General features: G+C 51.3%; 4 protein-coding genes across 4 annotated transcripts; 1 reads left to right on the top strand and 3 right to left on the bottom strand.

Annotated features, from left to right (window-relative positions):
* Window positions 1-1,081: 1,081 nt before the first annotated feature.
* Window positions 1,082-2,512, bottom strand: PpBr36_06010 (uncharacterized protein; the record flags this gene model as incomplete). Its single annotated transcript, XM_029893157.1, has 2 exons — window positions 1,082-2,189; window positions 2,295-2,512. 2 exons carry the CDS (start codon window positions 2,510-2,512, stop codon window positions 1,082-1,084), a joined length of 1,326 nt encoding a protein of 441 aa, XP_029746506.1.
* A 3,261-nt stretch (window positions 2,513-5,773) lies between these two features.
* PpBr36_06009 (uncharacterized protein) lies at window positions 5,774-7,781 on the bottom strand (the record flags this gene model as incomplete). Its single annotated transcript, XM_029893156.1, has 5 exons — window positions 5,774-6,456; window positions 6,543-7,221; window positions 7,326-7,486; window positions 7,582-7,615; window positions 7,680-7,781. Coding segments are annotated over 5 exons (1,659 nt in total), but the record flags the coding sequence as incomplete, so codon positions are not given.
* A 644-nt stretch (window positions 7,782-8,425) lies between these two features.
* On the top strand, window positions 8,426-10,126 carry PpBr36_06008 (uncharacterized protein; the record flags this gene model as incomplete). Its single annotated transcript, XM_029893155.1, has 1 exon — window positions 8,426-10,126. The coding sequence occupies one exon, from the start codon at window positions 8,426-8,428 to the stop codon at window positions 10,124-10,126; it is 1,701 nt and encodes a 566-aa protein (XP_029745901.1).
* Window positions 10,127-10,515: 389 nt separating this feature from the next.
* On the bottom strand, window positions 10,516-13,211 carry PpBr36_06007 (uncharacterized protein; the record flags this gene model as incomplete). Its single annotated transcript, XM_029893154.1, has 5 exons — window positions 10,516-10,797; window positions 10,971-11,564; window positions 11,733-11,877; window positions 12,017-12,951; window positions 13,152-13,211. The coding sequence occupies 5 exons, from the start codon at window positions 13,209-13,211 to the stop codon at window positions 10,516-10,518; spliced, it is 2,016 nt and encodes a 671-aa protein (XP_029745531.1).
* Window positions 13,212-14,787: the final 1,576 nt, after the last annotated feature.

The following is a 14,787-nucleotide window of genomic DNA, read 5'->3' as shown; positions in this document are numbered from 1 at the left end:
AAACGAAATAAATAAAATAAAAGGAACGGAAGCAATCCTCTTTCTATTCCCTCTAGATTCATTCAGCTACGACGTTGAAAAATCGTCCTCATGTAAATGAAAGTATCCCAAACTGAGGCGCTTAGGCGCAGTGAATCACAAACCCACCGGCCTGTCACGACGGCAGACCCCGGCCATCTAAAAAGGGAAGAAGAATAAGTGCGGCAAAAGCAAAATAAATGTCCGGATGCGTATTGGCATGCGGCCTTGGCACTTGCATAGATTTGGTTGCTGTTCTGTGCTCCGAATTTGCATGAATCCAGTCCTACCGAAGCAGGTATATTCGCTTCGAGATGATCTGGGACCAGGTTGATGGATGCTCGTAAAATGCTTGTCCTGCTTGGCTGCCTGACTACTGGGATGGTAAAAACGATGGGGAGCACACTGTCGCTCGGGGTGCACCTTGCACGTCACAGGTCTTGACTGATTTTGAAATAGCATCATACTGTAATCCGAATTTCCACTGATATTTTCCCTAGACCTTTCGCGGCTAAGCTTTGCCTAGCAACGAGATATCAAAACTAACAAGCCAAGACAGTATAACAAACAGGAAATTGTAATAGATATCGGGAAAGAGAAGGAAATTGCAGACGACGAGGCCTCTCCCGTACTGCAAGGTTATCATCGATACTAGCCCTGTTCCAACCCACTCGCGCCTTAGAAGCCAGCAGAAAAGATAACCCCCAATAGTCCTCAGAGACCACCACACCAGTCTTGTGCGGCTTCCCGAGGGACTAGGGAAACAAAAAGTGTACACAGAAGACATTACCGTCCAAAACCGCCCCCCTAATGACCAGCCCCCAATAGCGTATGTCCAACGTACTAAAGGACTCGACGAGAGATACGAAGAGTATAAATCCAAAGAAGAATAATTCAGGCCCATTCGGACGACGTAGAAAGAAGTTAAGTCGTTGCGAGATGTTGCGAAAGTCAAACCAGTCCCAAACCAACAACGCATAGCTTCACCTGCCAACAACGCCGGCAATATATCCATACACAGAAAGCTAAGCAGCTTACTGAACACTAGCGCGCACATATAGCTCTAAGAGTGGAAGAGGTCCCATGCCCGTTCACAAAGGCGTAAGAACTCTTCCCTCTTGGCCCGTTGAGACTCGGGGCTGTCGCGACCCTCGCCAAACGGCATACGGCGTGGCCCGCGACCAATGCCAAGTGGCGGAGAGGCGCCCTCCTCGTACTCGGCGCGCGTCCTTCTCCGGCTGGCACTGCGGCTTGGGTCCGCAGCGGAAGATCTTTGTTGGCCAGGCAGGGGGGAAGGAGGGGTCGGGGGCTGGTGGCCACCATAGTGGACAATCTTGGGCAACAGCTCAGGCCTGCCGCCGGCAAGCTCTTGCTGGGCCTCCTCGGCAGACTTGTACTCCCTTGACCTACTCGTGTGCGGGGGCTGCTGATGTTGTGCTTGTTGCATTTGCTGAATGTGCGCATGTCCCGGAGACGCGGGCGGAGCACGGGCGGCGCTCTGTTGAGCAAATACAGCATGACCGCCAGACTCGGGGTGACCGGATAATCCCTGGCCGAAAACATCAGATATGGGCGGGAGGCGGTTGTTCGTCTGAGTAGCTGGGACGTGGTGGATGTGTGATGTGTTGGAAAGCTTGGACGGCTGGTTCGTGATGTGTCGGGTTAGAGGTTGCGAGTTGTGCATGCCTGTGAACGTTTGGCCAAGCGGAGCAGACTGGATGACGCGCTCATGCGCAAATTGCTCATGGGATGGGGCAACGATGCTTAGTCCCGGAGGCGCCTTGTTCCTTCGGGATGAAATGCCTGGGGTTTTAGCCGCGAAGTTACCGCCATCCTTGTCCTTGCTATGGTCTGGTCCGTCACCCTTGGCCGACTGCTGTTGAAGACGGGCCTCGATGATGTGTCGCTGCTGCTCCCGCACGCTCATGCTGCGCTGAAGCTGTTCCTTCATAACCGGATCCTGTGTAACAAACCCAGGCGACAGGCAGGCCAGTCCAACCTCTTGGATTCCGAGCCCATCCCTGGCAGTCAATGGCCGCGCCGTGCTGGGTCCAGCCGCGTTGGATCCGCCCTTGGACAGATCCAACCTACCAGGGCGCCTCCGAGGCGCGTGCTCAGGCGAGCCAGGCTCCTTCTTAACAACTATCTTGGGAGTGACGCCATTTCGTGACCTATTGCGAGGGCAGGGCATTTATTATAAGCAAGTTTGTCCTCGGCAATATATGGAAACAGAAGAGAAAAACAAGTGCAGAGCGAATATTCTTCAATGTACTTACGCGCTAGGTGGTGATGATTTGGGTCCGTTGGCGGTCCTGGAGCCTCGAGGGCTTCCGCTTCCGGACCTTTGTGTGGTTGTCGCGTTGTTCGGCGCGGCAAGAGACAGTTGTGAGGGTGCAGATGCGGTGCGCGAGTTGGATGGCGATGACAGGTCCGAGGGGAAAGATGGCCTGTCATGGGGAGCAGGGGAGGGAGCCATGGCGATGGCTGCACTCATAGTGACGATCTGCCCAAAGCTTATGTTTTATGGTTCACTTAATGATACACTGTCGTCGACTCGGCTCGCGATTGAACTGTTTGTATCCACAAGTGGTGTGCGGCGGCTTTCTGTGGGAAAATACCCGTTCACGATCGCTTGTTGTTTAATGCTTTTTGGTGTGGGAAAAGCGAATGCGAGTTTCTTCTCCTGCTGACAGGTGCCGAGACAAACGGCCAATTAATGAATTTAATCGTTTCTTTAAATTTTTGACTTCGCGTTGCAAAGCAAGCAAGAAGTTTGCAAGAGAACCCGGGAGGCGGACGTCCGGTCTTGATTTATATCTATGTTTTTTTTTTTTTATTCCCTCTTTCTTGGCCGCTGTCGAGAGTCGATTTTGGTCCCACACGGGTTTTGTCGAGGGAAAAGGTCGATTAGGTGGTTGAGATTTGGGGAGGCGGGTAGACGCGAACTTTCGTGGTTTGAGGATTGCACGGATTGCGGCCCTTCTTGGTAAAAAATGGAGAAGACACCTTTCCTCCAGAAACGGCAACAGAGAGCAGTAAAGCAGCGAGATCTTACAATTAGTGACGTTCGCGCAGCACCGAAACCATCAAGCGATTGACGATAGTTGAAGGTAAAAGAGATGGAATAAGAAGAGAAAGCGGTGACTCCGGAAAAGAAAGAAGTGACGACGGCGTGGACGAGAAAAGCAACCGACGAAACACATGTCGCGACGGGAAGGGGGAATGGGGGAAAAAGGGGGTGGGGTTTGGGTCGTTCCAGTTTCCAGATGGCGGTTTACCGCCACGGTGCGTGCAGAAACCAAAGGTGCGAAAGCGGCAGCACCGCACCAGCAAAAATCAGCTCTGAGGCCACGAGTGGGCCCCTAGGAAACAGGGCCGTCCTGCTAAACCGTCTGGTTCCTGCCGCAGAAAATCAAATCAAATCAAATAAAAATAAGAATGCAGTGCGCTCTGCTGCACCCGCACTGGCGGGTGGACTATGGTCTGTAACAGGGGTTGGTGTGTTTAATGGTGCCCGCCAGGCCAGCCAGGCCAAGGACTTTTCCTCCGCGCGACAAAAGAGCAAGGCAAAAGAGGGACAAGGGGGGGGAAAATTTTTGATAAACGGGGTACCTGATCTGTAACGTGTCAGAAGGCCGCAAACCAAGTACTGTATACTCTCTGTAACGTGGAGTAGGAAAGGAGTGGATATTCAGGCTTTTGCGAGCCCCGCAGAATGTTTTAGATTGATGCTGGCCTATCGCGACGATTGTACTCATTTCAGCTGTTTACACCTTCATTTGACAAGATTTGATGGGATTTCCTCTCGTCTCTCGATAGAGCCAGCTAAGGAAGGTACCTAAAACAAGTCGTAGGTTGCTCCCACGCATTCGATTGGGCACCGAACGCTCGCGCCAACACCTGACCTTTTGGCTGCAAGTTACCCAAAAAAGACTCAAAAACTAAAAATCCTCGTCGTCCCAATCAATCAATTCGTTCGTCATGGAGCACTGACTGGCTCCGGCTCGCTCGATTCCACTCCTTCCGAATTCAAATCAATTTCTTCGTGTTTGTGTCTGTTGTGAAGCCTGATCACACCACGGGGGCGTGCGACGTGAGACGTCGCAACCATGTGAAAAGAACAGCTCCAGAAAAGAAGCTCGCTATGTATCAGCGATCCTATCCTATTTTGTGGTAAACACACACCTTTTTTTTTTTTCTAATATGAAAAAAAAAAAAAAAAAAAAAAAAGAAAAAAAAAAGAGGAACGGTCAATATCACTTGATGCAGGCACTCCATTCCAACCGTCAGCCTATCCTATCCAAATATCGAAATATGCCTCAAATCACTCCCAACAGTTTTCCCCACAACCGACTATCCATATATCCAAACAATAGTGACTCATTGTCTTTGAATTTTCTCTCTATTTTCCATCATCACCATTATTATATCCGAATTTATTCTTTGTGGCATCTTCTCTCACCCCATACTGTAACGTGGCACACGCTCACATAAAATTGGCCACAGGCTACTGGTAGGTAGACTAGCACGCAGACGAGCGCGCGCATGGAACCTCTTTTTTCTTCGAAAGTGCACCCGTCAGTCGAATTGGCGATCAGTTCTGAGATCGACCTGAAACCAGTATATTTGGGATCATCCAATCATGGCAACCATTCATTGGGCCAAAGGGTGGGGCTGCAACACCCCGCTTCATTCAGGGGTGGGAATGAAATGGGAAAAAGAGGACATGCAACCGCTTTGACAGGACAACATCCAGCTATCCCTTCCCGCCCGTACCCGATTCTTTCCTATTTTCCCCCCTCCCATCGTCTTGACTGCCCGCTCGGCTGCCCTGCCGAGCCCCTGCCCTGAAGCGGAAGGGCCGAAAACATACCTAACTCGTACAGTAGATGCATAAACTAGTCACTGTAGGGATTTTGCTAAACAGCAAGCTTGCTAAAGTTTCTACCTTTCCAAGCTTCCCCAACTAGGGAAAATAGTTTATGTGCAGTAAACAGGGTAGGTTTGCTAGACAGATAGACGGCCGAGGCTAAACTACCTTGCTAAACTCACAACTAGAGACCATACCACCCGTAGCCCTGAGAGCCTCGATTTGATGGTTTTATTGTGTGGTGCGGCCTGTGCCTTTGAAGTGAGGTGATTACCTCCCCGGCCCCACGGCCCACGTATGTGTACCTAGGTACCTATAGTACGCACGTCTCGTACGGTATGCAGATGCATTGTCACAGCCGCTTGCCGCGCGGAACCATGCCCTTGCATATTGGTCCAGCTTTGGTTATAGGTGCAGCTAAGCGCGTCTCATCCCCATCAGGGCCATCACAAGTGACAGGCAGCCCACTGCTACGGAACGGCCGACTGGTTTGATTGATGGATGGCTGGGCGGGGGGGACCTACAGTTACAGACGAAATAAGAACTGAGTGATTGACCGAATCCGGAAATACACCACGACCGGGTTGGGCAACCAAGTCAGTTTGTCAGTCAGGTAAGGAAATGACATATGGAAGATGCGGATGGTGATGTAATTCCTGTACTGTACACCGAAATGCCATTACGGTCTGCCCAGGGGTTTGACATGACTGGGATGTTTTTTTTTTTTAGGGTTTTTTTTTTTAGGTCCTCAAAACAGCTTGCACCATGAAATATACTACACGAAATATCTACTATCCCTCGCAGTGGGTGTCTATTCTTTCCAAACCTGACAATAATACACACACCTCTCTACCCATTCCCCCGAAGCGTCCAACCGGATGATGTTTACTTGTTGCTCTTCTTCACAAGGCGCCTCTCTTCCTCAGAGTCTTCATCGTCATCAGAGAACTTGTCTAGGTCTTCGCCAACGGCGAATATGGTCTCTCCATCCAATGAGTCTCTCCCAGCAGGCCCCGCATTCCGAGTCGCGGTGGTAGGGCCGCCCCTGGCATTAGAAGTTGCTCCACCGTTCGTCCGAGTCGTGGTCTGGGTCGAGGTAGCCGGTTTCGTGCCAATGTTTGCCTCCTCATCGTCCGAGTCGTCGGGGGCGCCGATGTCCATATTTGTCATGTCAAACGTACCGTCATCCTCCTGGGCGATCTCGTCTGACATGGCAAAGCGACGGTTGTTGGCGGTGGGCCGCCAAACGTATGCAATGAAGGCGACGTCGGCAAAGTACACCAGGTTCAACCAGCCGTCCAACATGAACCAGCGGGTCTTCCAGTGGAACGGGACATAGTCAGGGTCGCGCATCGACGTGAAGGAGAAGCTGCTGAAGAAGAAGAAGCCGAAAATGACAATAATGCTGATCAGGATGCACCACCACAGCTTCTTGTACATGGTCTCCTTGACGTGTTGTTTTCGCTCATTCAACTCCTTGAGCGTCAAGTTGAGTGAGTTTAGCGTCCATACGTAGAAAGCAGTGAGTGTTCCAGCCAACGGTAGGACAATCAGCAACACAAATGGACCTGGAATTCAAGAAAAGTCAGAGATGCCCAGGAATATATGATAGGAAATGACCAAAACAGGTGCGAAGCCATAACGTTTTACTCACCTGCGCTGTCTGGTGTAATGACAAGACTGGCAACGGCATATACGAGGCCGAAGAAGAAATGCGCAATGGCCAGGTATCGAACGTAGATCATGGTCTTTCCTAGGGTATGTTTGACAACGCCATAACCCATGCACACGATCAAAAGCAAGAAGAAGGAAAATGAGTTCCTGACTGCGTTTAGCACAGCTACCAGAACGAGCAGGAACTTTGAGAGCGTGTTGGAGCCGTGCCGGTTGAGGTAATCGTAAAAGGCCCACGTCAGTAGCATCTCCACGACCAGGAAGATCAGTATGGCTGTGATGTAGTTCTGCACAGGCAAGATGTCGGAGCGATGTCGATAATAGAGCAAGCCCCAAAACACTGCGACCAAGGCGTATAGAATTGTGATCCCGCCATAGAAGGGAAGCTTTGGAATCTGTGCGGCGGGCAGTTCTCCAAATGCATTGCGGAACTCCACAATGGCTTGATAGTCGGTCCGCGTGTATTCAGCCGTAAAGATACAATAGTATCCCGTGTTCTTGATAGGGTAGTTGATCGGCTTGGGGTCCTTGAGATCCACGACTTGGGTGTGTATGAGGTTGCGGGACTGGTTAAAGTTGGGAGAGATGATGTATTCACCAACGTTGGTCTCGTTGCAATAGCCGGCTTTGACGTTTTCGGGGTTGCAGATGGCGAGTTTCTGTGAAAGATGGCTCTGTTAGCATATATCAATCCATCTCAGCGAGACACAATACGTATTCTGCAGTAAACCTTCAACATTTCAAGACTTGAGAATTCATGTACCTTGGGTGTGTCCGGGGTTGGTTGGAACAGGACAAGGTCTTGGTCCATCCACTCAAAAATGAGCATACTAGCCCTATGGTCTCCCTCGTCCTCGACCTTGTTGAACCTCACGAGTATAAAGGGTTCGATGTCGCCTCCCCATGCGCTGCGACTGTACATGCCTTTGACAAAGAATTTGCAGTGTTAACCTCGATCAGCCTCGCCACCAAAGGCTTATGAATATTTGGAGAAAGGCATTTGAGAGATTGATACGTACCGGCGCATTTTTCCCGCTTCTCCTCTTGTTGAGTCTGTCGTTCACATAGAAGATTAGTTGATGTTGGAGTAGACGCCAGAAAATGGATACCAGCATACTAATTTTGCTTCCAAGGCGTTGACAGATAACAACAACGAGCCTGCTGCAAGCAGCTGCGTAAAGATGCGTAACCGCATGACGAGCTCCGCAATGCTATCAAACTGCAACCGTTGATATTTACTGGTTTTTAGATTGTTGGCGTTCTGGTCGATGGATGGCGGATGAATAGCTGTCGCGCAAAGCTACCCCGGTAATGCCGAACGTTGACGGTTTCTCTTGCCGCCTCACTTTCCGGGGGCGGGCCACGGAAGGCGGCCGGGTTTGTAGGTCCGGATAGCGATTGTGGGTCACTGCTCCAGGCAGCTGTAAATAACTTCAGTTCAGTAATTTCTTTTTGGCCCGTTGGCGGCACGGTACTTTTGCCTCCGCTGATGCGGTCTTTGTTTTTTTTTTTGTTTGTTTGTCGGTGGTTCAGAATGACCGATGAAATTGTTGGTATACTTTGTCGCGGAGTCTAAGGTCATAAGCTTTGGTGTACGTATTCGCAAGCTAGCTTAGGTAATCCGATTCTCTAGCCGCAATCATTGGTCCCACTACGCCGATGCGCTAATGCTTGGGAGCTATCCCTGCAGCTCCGTCGCCCACGCGCGTCAAGTTACTGGTTGTTTCAACGGGTACTTTCTAACGGGTACTAGACCACTGCAAACTATCATCGAGAGAGCGGACAATCCCACTTTTGTGGAAGAAAGACCAAGAAAAAGAAAAACAACTCGGTGCCACCGATCGCGGACCTGTCGATGAAGTCATGGGAAAGGGAACCGACAAACTGTACATCACTCACTCGGAATGGGCATCTTCGGATTCCTTCTCGGCCAGCAGCGGCGCCCGAGACCGGCCAGGCGAGGGACGGTTCAAGAAGCTCCCCTTCAACTTTTGCGCCGCGAGCCTGCAGCCCTTCAAGAACCCCGTGTGCACCGCTGACGGTACGATATTCGACGTCGAGGTGATTGGTGCGTGGCTCGAGAAGAACAAGACGAACCCCGTCGACGGCGAGCCGCTGGCCGCGCGGGATCTGATCAAGCTCAACTTTGCGCGCAACGCCCAGGACGACCTGATCGACCCGGTTTCGTACAAGGTCTTCACCGACAACACCCACATCGTCGCCGTGCGGCACGGCACTTACGCCAATGTCTTTGCCTGGGACACGGTCGAGCGCATGAACGTCAAGGCCAAGATGTGGCGGGACCTCGTCGACGACGCAGAGTTTGGCCGCGCCGCCATAATCACCCTCCAGGACCCCCAGAACACCACGGCGAGGGATCTGTCGCAATTCAGGCACCTCAAGGACGGCGGGGAGGCCCTACTGACCAGGGAACAGCAGGAGGAGAGGAAGGCCGGCAACGTCAACGTCGACGCCCTAGGCAGGATAGGCGAGAAGGTCCTCCGAGCCAAGGAGGCGGTCGAGAAGGCGCGCAAGGCTAGAGAGGCCGGCGTTGATGTGAACGCCACAACAAAGAGCAGGGCATTGCTAGCAAAGACTTCTAGCGGAGCGAATGGTCAACAAGCAACACAGTCAGCGGCCGCCAGGAAACTGCCTGCAAATGCGGCTGCATACACAACGGGTAAAACTGCAGCGTCTTTCACCAGCACCAGCCTTACCCCCGAGACAAGTGGCGAGAGGGCGCTGTTGTCAAACGAGGAATGGATGCTCAAGCCCAAGCGGGTAAAGAACCAAGGGTACGCCAGGATAGAAACAAACAGCGGCGACTTGACCGTTGAGCTGCACACCGACACTGCGCCAAAGGCGGTATGGAACTTTGTCAAACTTGCTCAAAAGGGCTACTACGACGGCATCACGTTTCACCGAAACATCCGTAACTTCATGATCCAAGGCGGCGACCCCACGGGGACTGGTCGAGGCGGCAGCAGCATATGGGGCAAGAATTTTGATGACGAGTTCGACGGGCCTCGCACGCACAACGCAAGAGGCATCATGAGCATGGCAAACAAGGGCAAGAACACAAATAGCTCGCAATTCTTCATAACCTACCGGGCGACAAAACACCTCGACCGGAAGCACACTATTTTCGGCAGGGTTGTGGAGGGGCTGGACGTGCTGGACAAGCTGGAGGACATACCGACGGACGGATCCGACAGGCCGCTGCACAAGATCATCATCAAAAAGGTCACAGTCTTCATCGACCCATTCGAGGAGTTTCTCAAGGAGAAAGGCCAAAAGGAAGAGGCCGAGGCGCAGAAGGCGGAGCAGCAGCGACAGGGTGGCTCCTACGATGATCATGTCACCTGGACGGGGAAGAGGATCAGAGGGGATGATGGGCAGGACTTGTCCAAGGACACCAGTGTCGGTAAGTATTTGAAGATAGAGGGCAACAAAAACGACAGCACAGCGCCAGATGATGTTGCATGGTTGGAGGCAGAAGATTGGGGACAACCAGCAAGGAAAAAGATGAAGCCGGGTGGCTTTGGCAACTTTGACAGTTGGTAGACGGATCATAGACACGACTTGTACGAGGTTACAGAACAAAATGATACCCTTATTCTTGACTATCGTTCCCAGTTTTTTTTTTTTTTTTTTTTTTTTTTTTTTTTTTTTTTTTTTTTTTTTGGCCTCCAAGCATTAAAGCCAAAACAAACGTCGACATTACGAGCAAGGATTAAATATGAACATGCGTTTATTGGATGGTATGGTATGCTAAAATACATGGAATAAAAAAGTCCACCTTCAAGAACAAACAAGGTCATTACCTCATCACTATCACATATATACAATGCCCTTCGGTCCGACATATATCCTCATAAATTGCTCAAGCCACAAAAGTTTGAATGCAATAAGATTGGCAGCGTTCAAAAGTTGCCTTGCAGCGTATGTATAGATCATGCGTTAATATCTGCAAACGAAAGCTCCAGCCACCGTGGAAAAACTTCGCGATTCGCAATTATGGTGGCGATGGCGCTTGCCTGTCGCAGCCCAGACTCCTTGTATACCGCGTCTAGCCTCTCAATGCAGTAAGCCTTCATTGCTGGTGGGCACACTGATGACATGCCGACGTGGTAGAGAGGCCAAACGATGTTGTTGCCCGCCGACACCAAGAGCATCAGGCGATGAGCCTCCTCCATGGGGTCAGCGATCGCCCGGACAGGATCAAGAAGAGTAGGCTGAGTAATGAGTAATGGTCAGTCTTAGGTCTTGGTTTTTGTTTCGTGCTCAGGGCTTCTCTCCAGAGTTATTCTCTCTCTCTCTCTCTCTCTCTCTCTCTCTCTCTCTCTCTCTCTCTTCTTTCTTTTTCTTTTTTTCCCAGTACATCTTCAAGACAGGACAGATTACTTACACCGCTGTCATCAGGAACGGGCTGTAATGTTCGCTCTACGAAATCCCCAAACTCGTAGCCAGTGTTATAGCCCGACTTCCAAAAGTCTTCGCCATCGCCGTCTGTGGAGGCCGCTGCGGACCCGTATGAAAAGGCTGGGACTTCCATCGTTGGGATGCCGGTCGTCATGTCATAGAGACCAGTCGAGTCAGGGGTACCGATCAAACCTGCGTGCTGCGGTACAGTCGCCACGATCGATACGCACATCTCTGAAAGCTCGGTTCTCGCTTCCCTGAACGCCCGGACGTAATTTGGTGGCACCTCGGAAGGGTCAACGTCCCTGAAACGACTGTGTATCTCGGTGAGTATCGTTTCGGTGATGAGCATTCTGCAGGACCAGATTCCGTTCCAGATGGCAGCCTTGTCCATTGACGGATATACGTTGTAAATGCCACCAAAAACGCCCCTGTGCGACTGCGACAGCTTGAACACCCGGGGAACCCACGACGCTGGTAACCTGGCCGTAACCTGCTTGAACTCATTGTCCATCTCAATCAGACGGTCTATGATGGCCTCCGGGGTCGGGAGTCTCCCGCTTTGGACTTCACTTCGAAACTGATAAACCACTTTGGATTAGTGTTTGTCTCATTATCGAGACTGGGTTCGGACCTGCAGGCAGACAACCCTAGGCCGGCCAGGAGCCTGCTTCTGTCGAAAATGCGCTGAAAGCTTACTGTCTCAGGGGCAAACAGCAATCATTTCGGATTCAGGAGAATCACATACCTGTAATACCCTGAAGATTGGCATGGAGACTTCGATGCTGGACTTGGGCGAATTGATTTTGGTTGCGAGCTCGGCACGCAGGTCCAGGAGTGGCTGAGGCATTGGGATGCCCTGCTGTATACAGGACACCATAAGCATTTGACATCTGGAAAAAAGAAAAAAAAAATACGCTTAGTGTTAGCCTTCGGGCTATTGTGCAGGTCACGAGGGTGCCCTCTGCGGGGAGACATGGAAAAGTCGCACGAGAAACAACAAGAGTATATTTCCATTGGGAAAGTACGTACAGCATGTTGAACATCTTGCTGCCTGCTCGAGTCTGGAACTGGCTCACACCTCGAAGTTTAGCGAGGGCTGCGGCGCCATTGACATGCTCCTGCCAGGGTTTGATGTTGCGGGCGTCCGAGTCTGCAATGAGCTCAAAGAGTCCCAGGATTAGAATAGACAGCATCGTGGTATCCTTGATAGCTTCCGTCGGAGCACGCAGGGCGTTGTTGATGAGTCTGAGAGCCGAGATGTATGACTTCCGGGCGTTGTCAAGCACTTCGGGGGAGCTGGTCAGGTTGGAAAGACCGACAAGGCCGACGGCAGTGATGCTGGCCATGACGCTGTCGACATTGTGTTCTGGCGCCAGCGTTCCTGGAGTCCAGATGTCGTAGATGAAGTCAAATCTTTGGTGACAGGCATACTTGTCGATGGCGACGTAGCGGGAGAAAAAGAAGGCGGTCCCCTTCTCGTGCTGAGTAGGGCTCAGGGCATATAATAAACTTAGCACGGGGGATCTTGGTCGGGTGGTGGCGGTTTGTGGTACATGTATCAGAGACTGGTCATTATCATGCTTAGACTCGTCTGACGAGCTGCTGCTATCGCTGCGTGAGGAGGGCGAGGTAGAGGACCCAGTGGAGAGGTGAGTTTCAGGGGTCAGTGGCGAGGACCTCTTCTTACGGGCTGACAGTTTTTCTGCGGCCGGATTGGTACCCGAGCTTGACGGCTTGGGATTCCGGTCAGACCTCAATGGAATGTCCACAGTACCACCAGCGTCCTTCTTGCGGGCGCGGGCTTTTGCTTTCTTAATCACATGAGAGCTTTCGTCTCTAAACATCAAGTCCTGCATATTCCTATACCCAGGACATGACACATTTCTCTTCTCGCACTGACCACAGCTGGGTTCCTTTTGATCACACTGCATGGCATTATATGTGCATGTTAGCGCCAATTTCCTCTGCACTTTGTTTTACCGTTGTGCATATTCGTTGGTGTGGGTATCTGGTAGCAGCATAGTCGTGCCAGGTACAAGGGCCGGCTCTTTTGTCGTCTCCAAAGTGGCACTCGCCCCCCATGCAGACAACTCCACGCCTTGTCTGTTTTTTTTTTTTTTTTTAAACAGTGGTGGGGAAGGCATAGAGACACAAGAAGGCTTACCCTGACTTTCCTCTCCCGGCAACTCGCACAGCCCTTAGAAGGCGGGCCACAGTAGACCATATTGGGCGGCGGCTCCCGTAAGAGCTTATGCCCGCCCTGGCAAAGAGAAGATTATCACCAGAAGCAAGTATATTTGGCCGCTACCGATATCAGGTGCCAACTGCGCCGTCAACGAGCCAGTGGCCAACTAGTCAGTGCGAATCAACCAAGTCAGGGGGGGGCGCGGCGCCCGCAGACGGGACGCAGGCGTAGTAGCGTGAATCTGGCCCGCTGGGTCCCCCTTGAACCAAGTTTGGTCGGTTCTGAGGCAGGCAAGGCGTGGCGTTCCAGTCCCAAAACGGACTGCTGTGCGAAGCTCACCCCTTGCTGTGTATGGTAAGCCGATGATTGACTGTACTGTAGTACTGTATACCGCGGTCGTGTAGCGTATAGGTAGGTCTCTTTGTTGGTTTCCCCAACTGTTTTCGCTGAGTATATATAAGCCTTGAGGTTGTCCCTACCTACTCCTTCTCACTCTCCAAAATCAACTAAAGCCAACGATCTCTCTCAAGTCTCGACAAAGGGTTACGGTTCTGGATGGGTTGACTGCCAAATATCGGTAAAGCCAGCCAAGCCAGACCAGATGAGGAGGACTAGCTCTATTCCGTTGCCTTTCTTTTTGCTATGTCGGCCTCTCAGTTTCTTTCGCGTTGCATCCAACGACGCTGGCAGCGAAGACAACGACGCCGAAGACGCCAAGACGAACACCGGCAAAGAATGGAGCAGCGATGATTTAGGCTGGAACGTAGCGACCTCCAGAATGCTTTGAGACGCAAAGTGGTATTCTCAGTCACGATGGCGAATCATTCGGTAAGTCTCTGGGTATGGTACAGGGTGCGGGGGGCGTGGCCGACGACGAGACAAGCGAGACGTATGAACAAATGACACAAGGTGTCTTGCCTGCCAGTCAAGCCCAGCCTTTCCTCATCTTCTCGCTCCTCCATTTGATTTTCTGTACCTACAGTCTATTGGATCGCACGACATGTGGGAACCACCTCTGGCCGCTTGGTGCAGGCGCCTGCAGGATGGTGTACCGACGAGGAATAGTGCCATTTCCTTTTTGGGCATGCTGTGCGAAATGTCGCCCAAGATGTCGATCCAAATGTATGAGTACAGTCATGGAGTACACCTGGGGTCCTCGGGGTGGCTATCAGGCTGGCCAATGAAGTTGGTGGAAGCGTTACGTTGGAGCCACCAAGCTGAGAGATTAATTGCCAGGGTCTCCCCATAGCAATATGGATGAACCCTTTTTGTGTCTCGACCGTGTTGAGATTGTGTATATTTCACCACATTGAAAGACAGTTTTCAAGTTGATAAAAGACAGGAAGGTAACCCAATTTGCGTATGTGGAATCAATGGTTGGTGGAATGAATGAAAGGAATTCGGACTTGTTCAAGTCGCCGGGTGCAATTTCAAGGGAAGGTATGGCCAATGTATGGAGGTGAGCGACCTAGGTACTAATCCTACCCGTACCTACCTTACTTGCTTTACCTTGTCATTGGCCACTCCATACCTAATTAATACCTGAAATGTTGGATACTGACCATATTTCAGTCGAAAGGTGTCACGCTAGCTAACGGACATGGCAGGATGAAAG

The sequence above is a fragment of the Pyricularia pennisetigena genome, assembly GCF_004337985.1.
Source record: "Pyricularia pennisetigena strain Br36 chromosome 4 map unlocalized Pyricularia_pennisetigena_Br36_Scf_6, whole genome shotgun sequence".
Taxonomy (NCBI): domain Eukaryota; kingdom Fungi; phylum Ascomycota; class Sordariomycetes; order Magnaporthales; family Pyriculariaceae; genus Pyricularia; species Pyricularia pennisetigena.
The sequence above is the reverse complement of the archived record's forward strand: the minus strand, read 5'-3'. Positions and strand labels throughout refer to the sequence as shown.